This window comes from Esox lucius, chromosome 1, assembly GCF_011004845.1.
Source record: "Esox lucius isolate fEsoLuc1 chromosome 1, fEsoLuc1.pri, whole genome shotgun sequence".
Taxonomy (NCBI): Eukaryota; Metazoa; Chordata; class Actinopteri; order Esociformes; family Esocidae; genus Esox; species Esox lucius.
The window spans coordinates 27,065,991-27,087,144 of record NC_047569.1 but is presented as its reverse complement, the minus strand read 5'-3'; the positions used below and the strand labels follow the sequence as shown (position 1 = coordinate 27,087,144).

Sequence of the window (21,154 nt, the reverse complement as noted above, 5' to 3'; positions counted from 1 at the left end):
GTGTGTGTGTGTGTGTGTGTGTGTGTGTGTGTGTGTGTGTGTGTGTGTGTGTGTGTGTGTGTGTGTGTGTGTCTCCCTCCATACTGTGTTCCACCAATATGTTCCACAGAGGACTGTTTCTGTTCCTCTGTTTCCCTCCTCTCCAACTCTCCTAATGTCTTGCACGCTGGTATTTTAATCTATTTGATCCCCACAAGTCTTCATGCGAACCCGGGCATTATTCTGTGGTTGGTGAGGATGAGTCCTCTCCAAACTGACAGGAATGAGAGGGTCCACTCTCTTTCTTTTTTGTTGTTGTTTTTGTTCTGTTCTCTATATTTTTTTTCTCCATTTCCTCTTCTGGCCTTTTTCTGGGGTGTAATTTGATTAGAGAGCTGCTGTTGTAATGTAATCAACACGCATCCTGCTGTGGTAGCGCTAGTTAAATGGAGTGGGCGGCTGTGGCAGACTGGGCACACAACAGGCCTGTCTCTCATGCACAGGCCCCCCGATGATGAATGTTCAATGTTCCTCTTTGTGTCGGTCAGTGGTTCTTTCCCTGCTCTCTCTGTCAGATCCTCATCATGTCCTCCTGTTTCCCTCTTCTAGGTCCTGTGAAGACGGACAGTTTCGCAGACAAGAGACCTCTCCTGGGAGTGTGCAAGAGCACTGGGTCTTCAGGGTGAGTACAGTGCGCACTGCTGGCCTGACATCACTTCCTGTGTCTACAGGAAGCTGGGGAAAGTTGGGAGATATACTGGGCTCTGACATCACAACGACCTGATTCTCACCACACTTATTAATGGGCTTTAATGTGTTGGAGGAGCTGTGGGTCCTGATGTGATGACGTCGTTAAATACAGTTACAGTCCGTTCTCTGCAAAGCCAAATAACCTTTCTCGGTATGGGTCAAAGTTAAACTACGCCACAAACTTGTAATACACTTCCCCACATGTGCTAACCGTGGCCACTGGTAACTATGGCTGCTGGTAGGAGTGATGTGCGTCAGTTGGCGTCAATTCGTGCTTTTTCCGTTTTTTTATTGGGCACCCCGTTTTCAATGCGTCTCTGAAGTTGGCGAATGTACAATGATAGGTTCATGTCTGCTGTAGTCATTGTATTTCCTGGCCTCCTTCGCTGTCAGACCCATGGTGGAACCACCAGACTGCACAGCACGCCGGCGTGTCTGCAGATCCTCCCCGATCCCGCCGTCACGCCTTCATTACGATACACCGCTCCATTAGTTGTTTTGAACTTTTATCCCAGATCATCTTGATGGTTGGCAAGAGCTAGCAAAGACGGTACAGACGCGTGGTTCCGCATTAGCGTTTTTGACTTTACCTTGATCAATCAATCAATCAATCAAATGTATTTATAAAGCCCTTTTTACAACAGCAGTTGTCACAAAGTGCTTTTACAGAAACACCCGGCCTTAAACCCCAAGGGGCAAACAACAGTAGTGTTGAATTTCAGTGGCTAGGAAAACCTCCCTAAGAAGGCCGAAATTTAGGAAGACACCGAGAGAGGACCTAGGCTCAGAGGGGTGACCAGTCCTCTTCTGGCTGTGCCTGGTGAGATATTAAGAGTCCAATTGGAATAATTAATAAATGTATGTGGGCTAAATCCAGAGTCTATTTAAATTTAGACTAGGTAAGAAGTATGACCAGAGGGACAAGGACTGGGACAGCAACGGGCCCCCCAAACCAGGTACTCCGCAGGTGTGGACCAGGACCTCATGTCCTCCTAAAGTTTAAAACGGGAGGAGACTGGGAAAATTCTGAAAATGCATTCCTCATATCAACAAGGATTTATAGTGGAGAAGGAGAACTTGGTGGGGAAGGAGAACTGACCCAATCCCCCAGCACAAAAGTATAGCAGCATAAGACTTTGGGACTGAGACGGGGGGGTCCGGCGACACTGTGGCCCTATCTGGGGGAGGCCCCGGACAGGGCCCAACAGGCAGGAAATCAATCCACCCACATTGCCAAGCATCAACCAAAGGGACACCCACCAACTGCAACCACCCTGAATGAGGGCCCAGTATTGCCAGCAGAGCACAGCCCAATTGCACAAGTGCACAACAGAGAGATAACAACAAGCCAGTGACTCCGCCCCCAAGAGGCATTGAAGGGAGGGCATCCCAGTGGCGACGAGAGCCCACCTGGCAAGACAGCAAGGGTGGACAGTATCAAGCCTACTGGTCACCTTCATGCCCCCGGGCTAGGCTACACTTAATCATAAACCGTGCTGTAGAGATGAGTTTTTAGTAGACACTTGAAAGTTTGCACTGAGTTTGCATTTCTAACCTTAATTGGCAAATCATTCCACAGTAGTGGAGCTCTATGAGAGAAGGCCCAGCCTCCAGCTGTTTGTTTAGAAATTCTAGGTACAATTAAAAGGCCTGCATCTTGCGATCTAAGGTTACGTGTAGGTATGTATGGCTGGATCATTTCAGCAAGGTAAGTATTGATTTATAGGTTAAGAGTAAAACCTTAAAATCAGCCCTAACCCTAACAGGCAGCCAGTCTAAGGACGCTAGGACAGGAGGAATGTGTAAATTTTTTTTGGTTCTAGTGAAGATTCAGTGGCTGTGTGCAGCACTAATTGAAGTTTATTTATTGATTTGTCAGGGTAACTGGAAAGAAGAGCATTGTAGTAATCTTATCTAGAAGTAGCAAAAGCATGGATTAGTTTTTCTGCATCAGTTTTTGATAAAAAGTTTCAGATTTTTGCAATGTTTCGAAGATGAAAATAAACAACTATTGAGACATATTTTATATGTTCATCAAAGGAGAGGTCAGGGTCAAGGGTAACGCAGAGGTTTTTTACAGTTTTATGGGATACGACCATGCAGCCGTCGAGGTTCACAGTGAGATCTGCTAACAACGCTCTTTGTTTCTTGGGTCCTAAAACGAGCATTTCTGGTTTCTTTGAGTTTAAGAGCAACAAGTTCTCTGTCATCCACTTCCTAATATCTGAAACGCATGCTTCCAACGTAGCTAATTTTGGGGCTTCTCCATGCATCATTGAAATATATAACTGTGTGTCATCAACATAACAGTGAAAGTTTACATTGTGATTTTGGATTACGTTGCCCAGAGGCAGCATTTATAGTGAGAACAATAATGGGCCCAGAACCGAGGCTTGAGGAACACCAAAGCATACCTCTTTGACTTGTCAGAGGATATGCCATCCACACTAACAAACTGATATCTTTCAGATAAATAAGATTTAAACCAGGCTAGAACATGTCCACGTAGCCCAATATGGGTTTCCAGTCTCTCTAAGAGAAGGGAGTGATCAATAGTGTCAAAAGCACCACTAAGATCAAGAAGCAACAGGACGGATGCAGAGTCTTTGTATGAGGCCATTAGAAGGTCATTTGTTACCTTTCACGAGTGCAGTCTCAGTACTATGATGGGATCTGAAACCGGACTGGAGCCTTCCATAAATGTTCTTTGTCTGCAGGAAGGCATTCAGTTGTTGGGAAACACATTTTTCTACAATTTCTGAGAGGAACGGGAGGTTCGATGTTGGCCTATAATTGTTTAATATGTTGGGATCCAGATTAATTTTTTTTAGAAGAGGCTTAATTTCCGCTATTTTTAGTGAGTTTGGTACACATCCGGAGGAAAGGGAGCAATTTATTATGTTCAACATTGGCTGACCTAGCACAGGAAATAGCTCCTTAAGTAATTTTGTTGGAATCGGGTCTAGCTGAGAGTTCGTGGGTTTAGAACTCATTACAAATTTAGTAAATGTGTCGAGCGATACGGTATCAAAAAATTCAAGTGTCCCCATTGACACCTGGTCAGGGAGGTTCAGGACATTCTCAGGACAACTGAGATTGTGAGGACCATTACAAAGGAGGAGTCAGTTATTTGTTTCCTAATGGTGATGATTTCTGCTGAGGGGAAGAGGCTTGTTCAGGAGGAGATAAGGAGTTGAGACTTGTCTAACAGGAGTGTTGTGAGGAGAGGAGACTTGACTAATGGGAGGACAGTAGTGAGGAGAAGAGACGTGTTAAAGAGGAGAATAGTTACAAGTGTCATATAATAGAATAAGAGAACTGAGGTGAACCTGATGAACTAATGGAATGTCACCAGTGTCTATCTTTATGACATTTTCCCTTTTAAAACATGTGAAAAGGGAAAGGAAGGGGGAAAACATGGTTGTACCGTGACATTCAGACATTACGAGGTACAAATCCTAAGTACATTTGGAAGCCTATAATTTCACATGCTTAATAATGGCCAGGGACCACAGCAGGGAGGGAATGTCGAGCTGGGGTAGGGCCAGAGTCCTGGGATCACTGACTGACCGGCCCAGCTAGGCCTGTGGTCTGAAGACCCAAAGCCAGAGGGAGTGAGATTGAGAGCGAATGGGGGAGAGAATGATGGAGGTAATGAAAGAGAGAGGATATTTAGCAGACGCGTGTACCCTAGGGAGGAGTGGGGAATGGGCACAAGATGTCCTGACCTGTTAAGGAGAAGAGAGAACCCCAGGCAACTGCTCTGCTCTGTTCTATCCATTCCCTAGAATGCTGCCAGGACCTCCCTCTCTCCTCATTCTCCCCTTGTCCCTGCCCTGCTTCCAGAACAGCAAAAACATTTAACTTGATATTTCCCCGGGAAATGAAATAAGGAAGTCTGTCTTCGGCTGGCATTTGATGGGGACCACCCTCCCCCGTATTTTCAAAAGAACACTGCCTCCTCCTGACTCTACCTCCCCCCTGTCTTTGACTCTACCTCTCCCCCATCTTTGACTCTACCTCTCCCACATCTTTGACTCTACCTCCCCCCGTCTTTGACCCCACCTCCCCTCTGTCCTTGACTCCACCTCCCCTCTGTCTTTGATCCCCCCCCCCCCCCCCGTTTTTGACTCCACCTCCCCCCTGTCTTTGACTCCACCCCCCCCCCCCCCTCGTCTTTGTGTGCCTCTACCTTGATTGATTGACACAGATTGACTGACAGACAGGATTCTGGCTCAGTGGCTGATGTGCGGTACTCATGCTGAAAACATGCTTGGTGCTGAAAAGCCCAAAACCTGACCCCTGGCTGAATGGCCCAGCCGTACCAGGCTGTCCCCCCGACATACAGAAGTGTTTGGTAAATAACACTACATTAAAAGAAGAGCAAAACATCCCTTTGGGTGCAGCACAGTTTTTCCATTCGGCCTTTTCATAAATTTACTAAGGTCCTCACACAATTTTTAGCATATAATCATTTTGAAATAACAGCTTTGGTCAACCACAAAAAAGGATGCCGTCTTGACACTTAAATGGAAAACAGATTGGAGTCTTGGCCGCGAGAGCAGAGCTGGTTTAGAAGTTGGTTCAGTCAGCTCTAGGCTTAGATTACAAGATTTGCAAATTAAAGGAAAACCAGAAAGGGAAAAAGCTTCTAGCCAGGCGCACTCAACTTAATTTTATCAATGGAAAGGATTATGCGTTAACTAAGTCCAAACAATGTATGGATCTAGTGATTTTCCTGACTGTGGAGTACATATGCATCCCTTCACGCTCTGCTAGGCCAGTGAGGTTGGAGTTAGTGAAGAATGTGTACCATGTTGTAGGAACTCCTCTCCTCACACGTGTCTGGAAAGGATCTGTGTTTCCAGCCCCGCCTGCTGCTGTCCCTTTTCATTTGGTCTGCAGGTATTAACATTTGACTGTTCTTTGTCAGTGGTGGAGGGTGGATGGCAGTGGGCGGAGGTTGGAGGGTGAAGCCATTTTAACTGTTTGTCAGTGTTGGAGGGTGGAGGTCAGCGGGCGGAGTTTGGAGGGTGAAGCCATTTTAACTGTTTGTCAGTGTTGGAGGGTGGAGGTCAGTGGGCGGAGTTTGGAGGGTGAAGCCATTTTAACTGTTTGTCAGTGTTGGAGGGTGGATGGCAGTGGGCGGAGTTTGGAGGGTGAAGCCATTTTAACTGTTTGTCAGTGTTGAAGGGTGGATGGCAGCGGCTGTAGGGTGGATGGTGAAGGGTGAAGCCATTTCAACTGTTTGTCAGTGTTTCTCTGCACTCACAGGGTACAAGTTCAGCTCAAAAGAACAGTTTGTTAAAACTGAGTCTAAAATGGGACACTATATTCCCTATGTTACCTATATTGTCCACTGCTTTTGACCTGGGCCCATGAGGTGGTGCACCAGGGAAGGAAGTTGAGTTTAGGAACTGTAGGGACAGAGTCTCTGGCAGGCCCTTGTCCCCAGGGCCCCTGACATTTACTAATCCCCGCTGCCACTCCCACAGCCTCACACCCAAAGTCCTGATGCACAGAGGATGTAATCATGTCTCGTGTTACCATGGAGAATACCAGGAGCGTAATTGCTCTGCACCAGTGAAGGAGTAAAGGGTGAACTGCATAGGGTGCTTTTCTTGTTTCTCACTTTTAACTTTACCTCAGTCATGACTGCACATCGCCTGCCTCTTTGTTTTGGCTGCTGGGGATTTCTCAATAGATGCAGGTTTCGGGCACCTGGCCATGGCTCCCCATCTGGCCCCTGGGAACCTCCCATAGACGTGTCCCTTAAATCTCATGTGTTTTCAGGGAGGATTTTCACACCTCCAGAACGAGGCTGGTGTTTTGTACTGTATCTCAGTAGTTATTACACACACCCTATCCGCTCGCTTTCAGTCTAATGCAGGAAGTTGAACGCTATGTGTAATATGAAATGACACCTGTCAGTAACAAAGACGGATTGATCGTACAAGGGAGGGATTGTCATGTTCATAATTTGTCTTTATCCCAAAGCTTTATCCACTAAGTCCTGTTGTCACCTAATGCCTTGATATTAATTACAGTGCTGCAGGGAAAACCCCACTCATTCCACCAAACATTTTCAAAGAGATTTAGAGAAAGCCTATTGTGGTACTAAGCTGTGCTTTTCATTGCTATTTTTATTACAGGTTTAGCCATGGTAAATGTGAGGTATCTTTCTCTAAAGTGTATTAAATGGAAAATCTCAGGGCGTTTGTATTAGAAAAGGCACCAGATTATGGGGATTTGGTGAAGTGATGCTTTTTATACCAGCGTGAATTCGTTGGGCTGTTCTTTTAGTCACACCATGGAAGACCGTGTGTGTGTGTGTGTGTGTGTGTGTGTGTGGGGGGGGGGGGGGTGTGGGGTGGGGGGGGTGGGGGTGTGTGTGGGTGTGTGGGTGGGCATGCGTGCGTGTGCGCAGTGAAAGTGATGTCTCTTGCCATCCAGCTGTCCACAGAATTTAAAGATAGTGGGGTTTTTTTCACTGACTTTTATATATTTTCAGTTTATGAGTGGGAATGTCAGGTTCTTTAAAAGGTTATGATGACACCATTGAAAAATATTTTGTTCAGTCTTAACATACTTTATATTTTAGCCCATATTCTTACATTTAAACTCACACTCTCTCTCACACACAGACACATTCACACACACTCGGTGCTTAAGGAGGGCAGCCCCAGGCTTCATTTTGAAGCGTTTATTTTGACTTCCTCGTCTGTTTTCTGTCGGCTAAAATATATGTTCTGCCTCGCCAATTTTCCCCTTCAAATAGGAAGTGAGTTTAATGTAGTGGAAGTGGTAGACATAAACATATTTTACAGTCACAATGAGGCATAATGACTTTTCAGGCCATGGCTCGTTCTACGTTTTGTGCTGTACAATTGCAATTTAATGTAAAATTGTAATAGCAGAATTTCAGTGTTGTGATACTGAACGTACTGAAAGTACATTTCAGCTAATATTATTAGGCCCCATAATTGTTATCACATATTCATTTTTCAATAGTAATTGTCTGTCTGTGCGTGTGCGTGTGTGTGCATGACATACAGTAAATGGATATAAACCAGATTGAGGACCTGGTCTTGTAAAGAAAACAGCAGTGTACAGCAGTCCACTAGGGATTTGAACTAGGTGGCCTCTATTTAACAACACATTCTCTCTACCAGGAAACTGTTATGGTGCATGAGAGATAAATGGATCAGGGGAACGCTATTGCCATTTAGCCTACCTTCGACAAGTCCCAAATCACACAATTTTCTCCTGATTTAGTGCACTGCTTTTGGATTTAGTCCAATGGGCCCTAGTCAGATGTAGTGGATTATGCAAGGAATAGAGTGCCCTTTGGAACCAACCCGTTCTCTCATCCTTTTATAAATTCCTCAGTTCTTTCTTCCCTCCTGACTATTCCTCTGAGGGACAGTTCAGGTGCAGCTAGCTACAGCTCAGATCTTGGCCGTCTGTCCTCTGAGTTCTCTGCAGACCGGGACAATCCTATAACTCAAGGTCCCCAAGGATAGGTCAAATGCCTTTTGAAGAGTCGAAAGCTGTTTTCCGTATTCTCTTCTGCACACTGCTACAGAACAGTTAGCCTATCTATATCTGCCTTGTTAATTAATGTGGCTTGTTGATTTCTATGTACAGTAACTAATTGGTTTTAATTCTTTTGTTTGTAGTACAGTAATAGGCCAATAGTTGTTAATTATCGAACAACTGTGTTATTTACAACGTGTACTCCCGGTAGAGTCATGTCGATTGATATCCACAGGAAAAGCCAGACCCAGTAGGGTGCCCCATGCCTTAAGACATCCAGCCACACGCAGCTGGAGAATGGGCCATGGAACTGTCCAGAATTTCCATGGTGCTGAAACATTTCAAATTTGTTCACGTACAAAGCTTATTTTCCCTGAATCCTAGCTCTCGCAAAACTGGCTAACGAAACAGGAGTAATAAATAAGGGTAATGATAGTGGAATACCCCGCCATGGAAACAGGTGCTGCACTGATTTACAAGGATTTTGGAGTTCTTGCGGTCCTGAAGGACAACAGCCTGGCAGATGGATACAAAGCCTGTGAAGGTGCGAGCAGGTATTTGTTTAAATGGTGCCACTTGGAATACACACATTCCCTGATCAGGCCTCCTTCACCGTTGCTTTTGAACTTTCAACATGTGCGACTGGTGAACCTTTCAGCAGCCAATACTCTTTGTGCAGCTTATTCAATTCTGTTTTAACTATTCGATTATCTAATCGACACTGAATGTAGGCTTACAGTTGTTTTGTTGTCAGCTATATGCTTTCGTTACCATGGCCCCTTTGAAAAGATGACTTAAAAATCTATGAAGAAGAAAATAAAAAATCTATGAAGTTTTCATTACGAAGAAGACAATTTTTACAATTGGCTTGAGTCATCAATATACACATCACTAGCCACATCACGTCACGAAAATAAGCTAAATTCTAAGTTAATGACATGGTTTCCTCTTAATCCAAGTGTTCAGTAGATGTTCCGTAAAAAATCTAATTTAGGGTAGGATATTAAAGCTTAATAGCATATTCTGGAGTTATATATATTTATAGCATATTCTGGAGTTATATATATATTTTTTTTTTATGAATACACATTATTATCAGACAGCGTAGCATATTAGTTACATACTTGTTTTAACTTGCATTTGAAACTCTTTCAGATTTGTAAGAATTTTTAATTTGTTTAAAATTTAAAATGTTGTTTGCATGTAGCCAGCTATGAATACATTCATTGTCTGAACATGGACATTTATAATAAACTACTATTTTAATTATTTTTGACTCTAGACTCTTTAACACCACATTGTTTCTATGTGTGAAAGCTGAAATGTTGGAGAGAAGTCACACTTGACCAGATGCTGTTCTTTGCATGTTTCCACTTAACTTAGACAGAAAATTGGCGAATAAACAATGAACTGACAAGAAGTGCATTAAATACAAGCCATGTGTTTTCTGTGATACATATTCATGTCCACTCCGCTGCTGTCAATGTTATATTGAGGAGGTTTAACTCTTCTAGTCAATGTTGGCAGTAGATCCATATGAAGTCACTGCTGTTATTGTTGTTTTGGTAGGTGGCTACTCTGATACCACTAACATTTGTTTGGGCCTGAGTAAATCTGGCTTAACATTTTCTGACTAATCTTATGAAGTGTGTTTGTTGCATGACTTTGTAATGATGTAGATGACTTTGTAATGATGTAGATGACTTTAAGACGTAGGTGACTTTGTAAAGACGTAGGATCTCCATTTGAGCCAATTTCTCACAGGAGGAAAATAATTGTGAAGCAACAGGACATGTGAATTATTATGAGGATTATAATCACCCCAAGATACCTGGACACAGGTCTACCTGGATGGAACTGCTCAAGCAGATCATAAAGGCCGTGTTTCTGGGTTTATCATTTGTTACGTTATGACACTACTAGATTATTTTATACCAAAGATCGACTACACATTCTGACACTGGCTATGTTGTAGAGAAATTCTCCTCCAACATCTAAATTCAGATCCTTCATAGGGGAAGCCTTTTGAAACACTCCAAGACCGTAGGTGACCAAGGGATTTACACACACACACACACCCCGACGAGGGCAATGTGTTTCCAATATGCCTGTTGGTGGTGAAGGTACGGTACTGAATGAGGAGGAAATGTATTTCTGGCAGTGCAGCAGACATGGAGCTGTGGTTGAACTTTTTACCCTAATTACTTTCCCGCTAATGCCCGCGGCATGCCGGAATCACCGGCCCCCTCCCGCCCCGCCCCCCCCCCCAGGCCCCTGAGCTGCCTCTGATGTGGCAAGCGTTTGTTGTGTGTTGAGGGTTCCATGGAGGAGGTGGGGAGATGGGGAGGGGGAGACAGAAGGAAACTTGAACTTGAATATTGTGACAGAATTTGAGTCTCTTTTCTTCCAGTACCACCCATCTCAACTGGTGCCTATGAAAACAGAGTGATAGTTTTCATGTGCGTGTTTGCAGAAATATCTGTCATAAATGTACGACCCAGCCTCATGCGTCTGATCTCTGTCCAATTATTAGTTCTACAAATTTGTCCAGGCTTTATGTGTAACACATTTCTTAAAACACCACAATGTGAGCTCGTTTCAAATAGCATGCCTCTTCTGTTAAGGGAAAGGCCTTGATACATCTTTATTGTGTATTATTTCTTTCCAATAATACATTTGACTGACCTGTTTCTCTTCTGTCTGCGTTCAACCTATTGAACTCCTGGGATTTTTACCCATACTGTCTATATTTTATATTTGTTATTTTACCAGATCAATTGACTGAGAGTATATTGTAATTTACAGCAATGACCTGTACAATATTTACAGGGGATGAATGAGTGAATTGGAAACTGGCTGATGATTAGGTAGCCATGTTGGTATGCGGGCCAGATTGGACATTTGACCCGTGACGCCAGGGTTAACATCCCTACTCTTACGGTCAGATCCATGGGAACTTCAGTGACCACAGAGAGTCAAGACACCCGATTAAGGTCCAATCTAAAAGACTGCACTGTGTCCCCTTCATTGCCCTGGGATTTAAAAAAAATCTGTAGATAATTGTGGGAGCAGTGCCCCTTACTGGCCAGCACCTACCCTGCTTAGCTTCAAAGGCCAGCCAGCAGTGGGATTCAGTGTGCCCTGCTGCTGGCTAGTGGTTTTAAATGTAAAAATATTGGTCATTGCTGCCATTTGGTTCTTGGCACTGATCTCCACTGCTTGTCAGGCCACAGTGTGTCAGTGACGGTGACTGAACAGTCAAGTTACCACCGAACCCGTTAAAGCTGTTTGAATTGAGCCATTCTTTTGCCATCCGACACGCCACAACAGTCACTAGGGCAGATGAGACGAGGAGTGCCCTGCGGGACAATGGATGATGTGAGGGTAATTGTGCACCGCCCACTGGCGCTCACTGTCATAATCGACCGTGACACGCCCAAGATGGGGGTGTCGGCTCTGCACTTGGAAGAAGGTCCAACTTGTTTCATTTTCGCGGAAGCCTTCGTGACCGTCTGTTGCACAGGTGTACAGTAATTGTGCCAGCCCACAATGTTTATCTAGGCAGTCAAAGGGGACGTCCCCGGTCTTATACCTCAGTCCCCTCTGTTAGCCCAGCCAGTCATTTCGGTGGCCTGTCCACTCTTTCAGCCGCTCTGCCATCTGGAACTGCAGATAAGTTTGTATTTGTTTTGGATTTTCACAGCATGCAATTTTAAATAGTCTGTTCGTATTCAGGGAGCTCGTAAAGAGCTGGCGCTGCGCTGCAGTTGGAAACGTGGTGACGTCCCCTCCTTGTAAATTAATTTATTTGCCTGTCTTTTTTCATTCCGCTTTAAGACTTCCCTAGATCCCCTGCGCTCCAGCCATCCGCAGCCCACCACATGAAGTGTGTGGTTTCTGTCCATCGGTTCCACTCAAGTTCATAAAAACGTATGGATTAAAAACCTCCCCGGTCCCATCGACCAGAAGTCATTCCCGGGGAATAAGTGCAAGCCCAGCTCGCAGCACCGTCTCGCTGTAGCTAAAATAACAGATGTCAAAAATGTCTTTCACACAGAAAAAAACCTCCACTGATCAAATGGCATGTCTTAGATAATGTACATAATAACCCTTGTAAACTGACGTGTTGCTACAATTACTCCTCTACCCCGGTTGTAAAAGTCACAACCGTCCTGTTTAGGAAATACTTTCCAGTTTGGTTTAGTAGCCAGTCTACAGCAGGCCAGGCAGCACTGAGATGTTCTGTGCTGGACGACGCAGAGGCCCGGAAATATGGGTGCCGGCCATTTGAGATGGGGCTTGTGCTGTATTGGGAATAGGGTTTCATCCAGGACATATGTCTGTATTCCTGGCCCGGCCCAGTGGACGTTGTGAGGGGGAGAGAGATGAATGTAACAGGTGTGTCTCTGGCTGCTTTACAACCTTCTAGCCAGTAATTAGCTGAGTCATTTAGGATCACTGTTATATGAGGGAACCCCTCCGTGTCAGAAGCCATGTGAACTAACCCTTTCCACTCCAGCGGGATTAGACTGTCGTCCTGAGGTCAAGGCCGTTGCCTTGTATCTGAACCTCTTTCCATCTGTGTGTGTGTGTGTGGATGGTGTACCTGTGTGTGTGTGTGTGTGTGTGTGTGTGTGAGACAGTCTCAACCTCTTATCCATCTCCTACACTGTCTTTCTCTTTACCAAATCCTTCGGTGTCCCTCTCACCCCTCCACCCCTTCTCTTCAAACTCCCTGTTGTTTGCATCAATTCAGACCCAAAAGGCCAATCCCGGTAAATAGTAATTGACACATTGATCTAACAGGCCGCCTTAACAGTCCTTCTGCTGAGACTGAGGAGGGCACTCAGTGTCACCTTAACATGTTGCTGGACCGACATCCAGCCCTGATCCATAACGGTAATGATGATTTAGCATGGCTTTCAACCCACGCCTCCGCGCCCCAGCACCAGGAAATCACATTACCAGTGACCCTGCCCTGGCTCCATTAGAACACAGCCATTAGTTAAAATTCTGCCCGGGCCAAAACAGTTCAGCCCGTGTGTGCCATTTTGATTCTGTAACACGGGGACGGATGGGCATATCATCATTGTCCCCATGAGTGAATCAATCTGGGCGCCTGTTATTTCGCAGAAAGCATTTGGATTAGATTGAGCTGACCTCGGTGATAATGTTGAAATCGAGCTGACCTCAGTGATAATGTCGAAATCGATAGAGGAGCCGCCAGAAAGACAAGTTAGGAAAAGTTGTCTTTTTGGATGAATCTCTGTGATTGGCAATGATCGATGTGTCACTGAGGATCATCGTCATACGCCCGGATCTCTCCGTGTGAGGCCAGCAGATCAGAATTAAGTCTGGCTGCTGTAGAAGTGAATGGAGGTCAACAAGAATAATTTACCCCTACCTATTACAGGGAATGAAGTGAAGAATGCACACGCACACACACACACACACACACACACAGAGACATGCATGCTGAACATCAGACATTTCGACTGGCACACACGCCCAGACAGACGTGCGTGCACACGAACGTGCAGACACAGTGTCAGGCATGCAAGCACATGTATACACACACACACACACACACACACAAAATGTGAGACAATGTTTTATGTCTCTGGCTGGGCAGGGAGATCTGAGGGCTCCCGTGGCGCCGGAGCTGCTGCTGAGTATCCAGCCACGGGCTTGGGAAAATGGATTCAACAGTGTGTGTGTGTGTGTGTGTGCGCGCTGGGTGTGTGTGTGCGCGCTGGGTGTGTGTGTGCTGGGTGTTGGGTGATGCGGCTGGCTGTGTCAGTGGGTGTGTGGAGCCGTGTTCGTGTCTGCTCCAGCCGGCTCTGGGGAGCAGTGCCGCTTACACACACACACACATACACACACACACACACACACCCTCACACACACCCACACACACACCCTGCTGGCCACATAGACACGTGCATACACAGACAGAACAACGGAGAGACTGGCTGGAACTGCAGCCCTAGATCAAGCAAAGAGCAGATCCTTTAGGAAGGAACTTTATATGGGGAGTAATAATGATGATGATGATGAAGAAGAATATTGATGATATTATTAAATACTCTCCTCTCAGACTGGGGCCAATAAAGCATGTCCTGGAGGAATAGGCTGTTTCTGTCTGTCCTAACAGTGGGTCTGCAGCAGGACTAAAGAGGGGGTTTATATTTCTCCTCTAAATACAAATGTGGTGAAATGTGTTTCTTACACATCCCTTATGACACTGTCAGTGGGGTCACAGGCAGGGGTCATTATTCACTATGACCCTGGAGCAAGTAAGCGCCTTTAATCAAGGGCCGATTATCAGATCATCGTAACGCCTCAGCGATTCGATCCAGCAACCTTTTGGGTCATTGGCTCAACACTAACTGCTAGACTACTAATCCGGCCCTTCTCAATACCCAGGCAGACATGGAGCCATAACATCAGAGCCTGACTTCACAAACACTGTTTGGCATCTTGCTCCATCGACAAGACTCTGTACAGCCAGTCCACACACGACCGACACTATCCAAATGCAGTTAAACAAGGGCAATGTCTGCTGACCAAGAAAGAAGAGGGTAAACCGTAAGGAAGAGAGTGAGAAAAAGAAAAGAACTTGATAAAACGAGAGCATGAACGAAGGCAAGGAAGAACAATGTAGAGAAGAAAGAGTGAACCAGGAGAGGGCAAAAGGAAGGGGTGCAGGCCGCCTGTCTTCTCTGTCATCGGCTTCATTGGAAGAATGATGAGAAATGAACCCACTCTGGTTCTCCATGGCTGCCACTCAGGGCTATCGAGTAGCACATGGAGAAGAGTTCCCGCAGCTTTTTACCATTCAACTCTCCCCTAAGTGTTTCCATGTTCCCTGCGCTTTGCGGCCAGTTTAAGATGTCTTGGCCACTTGCGATGCCCTGATATGTGCATATTTTGAAACAGGGTAATTTTCTCAACGGCTCGGCCGCAGTATGTCATCCACTGTTTGCAACTGTCAGAGAGAGTCCTCGATGGAAGAAGCAGATCTTTTCCACCATAAAGAAGAGAAGGGAGCGGCCAGTCGGTCGGACGGCCTGTCAGACGCTTTCAGTGATTGGGAATGCAGACGGACATTTCAGCCTTATAATGGTGTTTTGTCCAATGCTGTTCATTGGAGTGGAAGTTGGGCTAGTGCTCCAGGAGATGGGATCTGACTTTCATATTAATAACCTTTCGTGTTTCTAGGCTAAGTCGAAATGGGGGTTGTCTAAATTATGGTGCAAGCTTGTGCATCTCCTCTGAAATTGTACAGTGACACTGAACATAGCTTTTTAAATACAAACAGACTTCATTTTCAGGGTTTTTTCATGAGAAGAGGATTTTGAAAAATATACACCAGAGTAAATAGCCTGCTGAAAGCAAACAACCTCAATGGTTCTTGAAACAAAACCAACACATCGCTCTTCGGCGAGCCGATGAATGTGGCAACAACAGGTTTGCCAGTGTGGAGAGTGAGAGCAGAACAAGGGGAAAGATCAAGAGGAGAGAGAAGTTAGAGAGGGAGGTGGGAGAGGAGAGACAGGGAGAGGGGATTAGAGTAAAGGGGAGAGGGAGGGGGGAGATGGGGGGGGACTGAGAGACGGGTAAGGGAAGAGAGTATGATTGAACCATTGATGAAGATTTATGTCCTTGTTTTACATTGCCAGCAGCCACTGGCTGGTGTTGGCCTCTTCCTTTTCTTGTGATGATAGAAGGCCTCCAGTAAATGTGTGTTACATGACAAACCATTTCCCTCAAAACCCCTTTCCCCTCGCCTTCATTGTTGGGTCACAATAGAGACTTGCCAAAAAGACAGAGAGGGAGAGTGGAAACAAATCTTGTGTAAATCCTCTTGGGGTGAAAAAGAGAAACAACGAAGAGATGGTTGGAGAGTCTAGTCCGTGGTTCCGCCAGCCTCTCTCCACTTTGCCTTTTAAATGTGTGATTTAGTGACTGCCAGTGGCCTGAGTCTGGGCTCTACTGGCATTTGATCTTCACTTACAGCTGTTGAGTGTTGTCTCTGATTACCCTGCTCTGGTGTGTCTGTGTGTGTGATGATTCAAATCTGTTGCTAAGGATTCATAATATGTCTAAGTATCTGTAGGACTGACAATGTGCCTCCTATCCAGAAAACAGTTTAAACAAACGATGCACTTCTTGTGTTTCTGTGCCCAGGACCAGTCCTCCATACTGCTGTGTGGACCTCTACTCTCTGAGATCAGGGGACATGGTTAAGTCCATTCAGTTCAAGACGGCCATCTATGACCTCCACTGCAACAAGGAGTACGTACAGCGTCTTCACTTCCAAGAAACAATGTTTTGAGTCGTGCGTTGTTTGTTCATTTGCACGCTTGCCGTGGAGAGTTTGTCATCTCCCTAATTGACATGTTCCTGATTCTTACAGGATTCTAGTTGTGACCCTGCAAGAGAAGATTGCTGCATTTGACAGCTGCACATTCACCAAAAAGTTCTTTGTTACAAGTAAGACGCTGTGATTTCACTGCTTCCCAAAAAGCATCCTACTCCACGTATAGTCCACTACTTTTGACCAGAGCCCTATGGAGCATGGACAAAAGTAGCATACTAAGGTAAAGGGAGATGTTTAGTACGCAGCTGTGGAATTTGGTAAATGTTGATGATAAAACTTTGGTTTCTGTGTTCATGTTGAGCCTGATGACACTTATGGGCTTCTTTTCCCTTGTGGCTTTGCTTTATTCTTTTCACGCTGCTCTCTGCACGCACACAAGCCCAGACTTGAACAGTGGATACAGAGATCTGTACTAACAATTTAATCTACTTTTCATTGAGATCAATTGACATATCAGCATAGAACAGATGCTCTATCTTTGCTGTGTCTTTTTGTGTTTGTCTGTAAGATCGCCAAAAGCATGGTGTGTGATAGCCAGCAACACAAACACAGAGCCAGAGCCAGCCCAGTTCATTCACTTAACACATCAGCATATTCCACACAAACATCTCAGCACCAAAAGACCAGCGTGTCTGTGTCACGCTGGCATCTCCCAACCCAAACAAACATCTAACTAAAGACAGATACTGGCAGTGTTACCCTGTGATTCATCTCGTCCACTGGCTGGCTTCCTGTGGCCAACTAACTGGTTTCACAGTGACTCAGAAAGGAACTTGAAAGGAAGGCTATGGCAGGAGTGGACAAAGGAACTGTTGGAATTAATTGGCTGATCTCTTATTCACCATCTAGCATAACTCTTCTCCCTAATTGCGTGAGAAGAAATAAAAAATATTTCATGATATTTTCTGCTTTGTGTTACAAAAGTGCATGTTTTCATTGTGTTTATTAAAATGAAATTGCTTATTGCCAGTGCCCTTAGCCCACATTGCTTGATTATACATAAAATAAATAATTGCCTTCAAAAATAACATTGTTAAATACAGAATGTCCGACTGTAATTGCAAATGTTTCTCGCTCAATGTGAGAACTTTTGCTGCTTCTGAAAATAATCTGGTCAACGGTGGAGAGAATCTTTGACAGGGTAACACGCATGCCATCCTGAAGGGATGGTCTGACCCTGCATTTAGTTTTTGGGGCTCTCTTTTCATTTTACTTGCCAAAACGTTTTTATCCAAGAGCAAAAACGTTAGTAGGCAACACTGGGCAGAGAAAGTAAATGTTCTGATGAGAATTGCAAGGCAGAAGCTACCTTATTTGGAACATTTCAGTGAAATTATATTTCTAAAACTTGATATCTTGAACAGTTCTCTCATATTACTAAATTCAAAATTCTACATTGACATTTTGTTATTTTTCAGTCATTTGGATTAGAGAAATAATATCCAAGTGTTTGGATCTCCCCGTGAGCCCAGTTGGATAAATAATCAGGAAGTGGGAACTCCAGCACTCACCCAGTCACTGCCAAGAAAAGGCTGTCCCTCAAAACTCAGGGCTCAATCAAGGAGACTTGTGAGAGAAGCCAGGGAGAGTTCAGTGGATGGGAATGAAATAATAGCGGACCACTCAACCATATCAACAGCTCTATATAACCCTGGCCTGTATGGGAGAGTGGCAAGGAAGAAGCCGTTACTCAAAAATTACAATCTGAAAGCGCGTTTGCAGTTTGCCAGAAAGCATGAAAAAAGATGCAGGTTAGATGAGACCAAGATTATTGGCAGACTCAAAAGACTATGTATGGCTCGAAACCTAATAATACACTCCCCATTCCTCAAGACCAACCATGTGGGGCTGAAAACCAGCAACATGTTTCAGTTGTATTTTTTATTTGAATATGTCGCAGCATAAAACCAATCTCACCTTAAAATAAGTGAGTTTCAGTTTCAGTGTTTTAAAACTAACAGAACAACATATCAGTATACCACATGTAATAATATGAGGGAATCGTTTAATATGAGGGAATCGTTTCATCTCCCTAAGGCCTAGACCCCCCTGTTAAGAACCGCTGCTCGACGTTATATTTCTGAACTAAGAATCAGTTGGATTTCCCGAATGTATTGTCACAGATCTTTCCAGAAGTCTAAAATAACTTTCCCAGACATACCCACTTTCTCACTACCACATCCATTTTAAACTCCACTCCGTTCTACTTTTAAGCCGTGTTACCAAATTCTGTATGCAATGGGAATTGTGCTTGGGGACCATTTTATCCTGTGATACCTAAAACAACAAGCCTCCTCAAGGAGGGGAGAGGAGATTCAACAAAAGATGAAGATTTATTCATGTCCCACACACACTACTTTGGAACATCTTCCAACCACCTGTTTTTTGATGACACTTCCTTCCTGGCTGTAACGTTAACATCATATAATTAACACAACACACCTAGGTCATGTTGAGATGCCGTGCAATGGAGACAAATTGAAATAAAAACGGTGGTACTATTTCAACTTGTCTATCCATTGGGGTGTTCGGTTTCCAAGTATTCTTAGTCAGTTGTGCCCGGTAACCTCTGGGACTGTGCAGGAAGACGTAAAACAGTATAATATAACAAGACCATCGCTGCCTGTGGACGGTAAACAAACTTCTGTTAGGAGGGAAGGATCTAATTAATGTGTTGACTGGCCTGCCTGACGTCCCTATCCATGTCTGGACAGCTGGGTTCACTGGACCGTGATTATCCTTCATTACTGTTAATCACTCCAAATATTCCCAGGTCCTTGCAGTATCTATGTGTGTCATTGGGGTTGATAAAGGAATAACACAGGCATCCTTGCGGGTTGTTTTTAGTAGTCCCTTTTTATTAGTCACAGAAGGGTGTGGCCTGGTGAGTAGAGATATTAGTCAGGCCTCTGAGGGGGTGTACATTTGGGTTGGGCGATTCATCTTTTTTTTTTTCCCTTCTACTTCAAGTTCAGTCCTTTGCTTTTTCTCTCTTCCTCCGTTCTCATCAGTTTTGCCCTTGTCTCCTTTCTTTTCTTCATGTTTTCCTCGTTTCCTCTCTCTCCTCTCCCCCCAGTCTCTCCGCGGTCAGACACTTGTAATGTCAGTCGCTGGGCTGAGTGGGTTGTGTTCCCCTGGCTTTGGAGAGGATGTTGCGTTCCAGGGCCTTGCGGCTTACCTCAGGTCCTGTTCACCCCAGGCCCCCTGGACTCCTAGCTCCGACCCTGCTGCTCACTACATGACTATCTGACTCCATGTCATCCTGCGTGCTGCGTTCATTTCAGCCAAACCTCTCTCTGTGCACCCACATGACCTCATTGGTGGTGTGCGTGTTTACTTGTCAGCATATGGGATTTTGTGTGTGTGCAGCTGTCAGTTAATGTGTGTGTGTGTGTGTGTGTGTGAACCAGCTTATTTGTCCTAGTTGCTCACGGCAATGTGGCATTATCCATCACGTCTCTCCCTCCCTGTTTACACATTTGTTTGTGTGTAGTGGTGAGTTCTGTGGCATGCTGAATGTGCTGTGCTGAACTGGGTTCAAATACATTTGGAGGTAGCTTTTGGATCCCCTGGGTGTTTGATTTAGCCTACCTGTTGGACCAAATGGACCGGGTATACAGCTAATATACTGGCCACGGCAGACGGCAAGTTGTATCAAGCACTGGTAACATTTTGAAAATGATTTCAGATGGTTATTGAACCCAGATCTTGTGCTGTGTGGCTCTGTTTAGTTCAGTAGGATAAGGTACACTGTACCATGACAGTTTACATCAACATCTGCTCGAGTGGGTGGAAACATTAGTTATAGTTTATACTGATAGCTCATCTCCTTGTGAATTTATGGGCTGTTTGTACCCATCCGTGTTTGTGTGTATTGTGTTTATGTGTGCCAGAAGACGACTGCATGTGTTTCTTTTTTTTGAGTCCCATCATGACCTAATGGAGTCTGTGGCACCCAATAAAGTGGGGACAGCTCCTGTCTAGATTGACTGGTAGACACATTGATCCCAATGGGAACAAGTAGCGCGCACACACACACGCATGCGCGCACACACACTCACAGTGATTGACTGTACCCTATCAAACAGAATCCTGCTCATTAAAGAGAACCAGAGGCTGTCTCTAGGGGGGAGAACTGTCTTGGAAATGGGATCTCCATTATCTGAACACTCTGATTTTAGGACCTCCTCCATAACAGCCTTATGCATCTTTATCAGGGTATTGGCTGTTCTGTCTCCATATGGGTGTATTATTAGGGAATAGGCTGGCCATTTAAAGGAACACTGTCCTTGTTTCCACTATACATTTTGGGGAAGCCTATAGATACCTGAGGCAATGTGTGGACCTGTGAACACAACACCCAACCAAAACTAAACTAAGCTTGTTTTGATTTCCTCCTGTGTGTCTCCAGCCTGCTTCCCCTGTCCTGGCCCCAACCTAAACCCCATAGCCCTGGGAGGCCGCTGGCTAGCCTACGCTGACAATAAGGTTTGACCCCCCCACACA

The 21,154-nt window shown here is 44.9% G+C and overlaps 1 protein-coding gene across 3 annotated transcripts in view; it reads left to right on the top strand.

Annotated features, from left to right (window-relative positions):
- bcas3 (BCAS3 microtubule associated cell migration factor) overlaps positions 1-21,154 on the top strand; it is a 274,108-nt gene that overhangs the window by 23,847 nt on the left and 229,107 nt on the right. For all 3 annotated transcript variants that reach the window (XM_010868161.3, XM_010868099.3, XM_010868284.3), the window contains exons 7-10: positions 589-661; positions 16,456-16,563; positions 16,685-16,761; positions 21,060-21,136. In XM_010868161.3, coding sequence (XP_010866463.1) covers positions 589-661; positions 16,456-16,563; positions 16,685-16,761; positions 21,060-21,136 — 335 coding nt within the window. The remainder of the gene's footprint in view (positions 1-588; positions 662-16,455; positions 16,564-16,684; positions 16,762-21,059; positions 21,137-21,154) is intronic.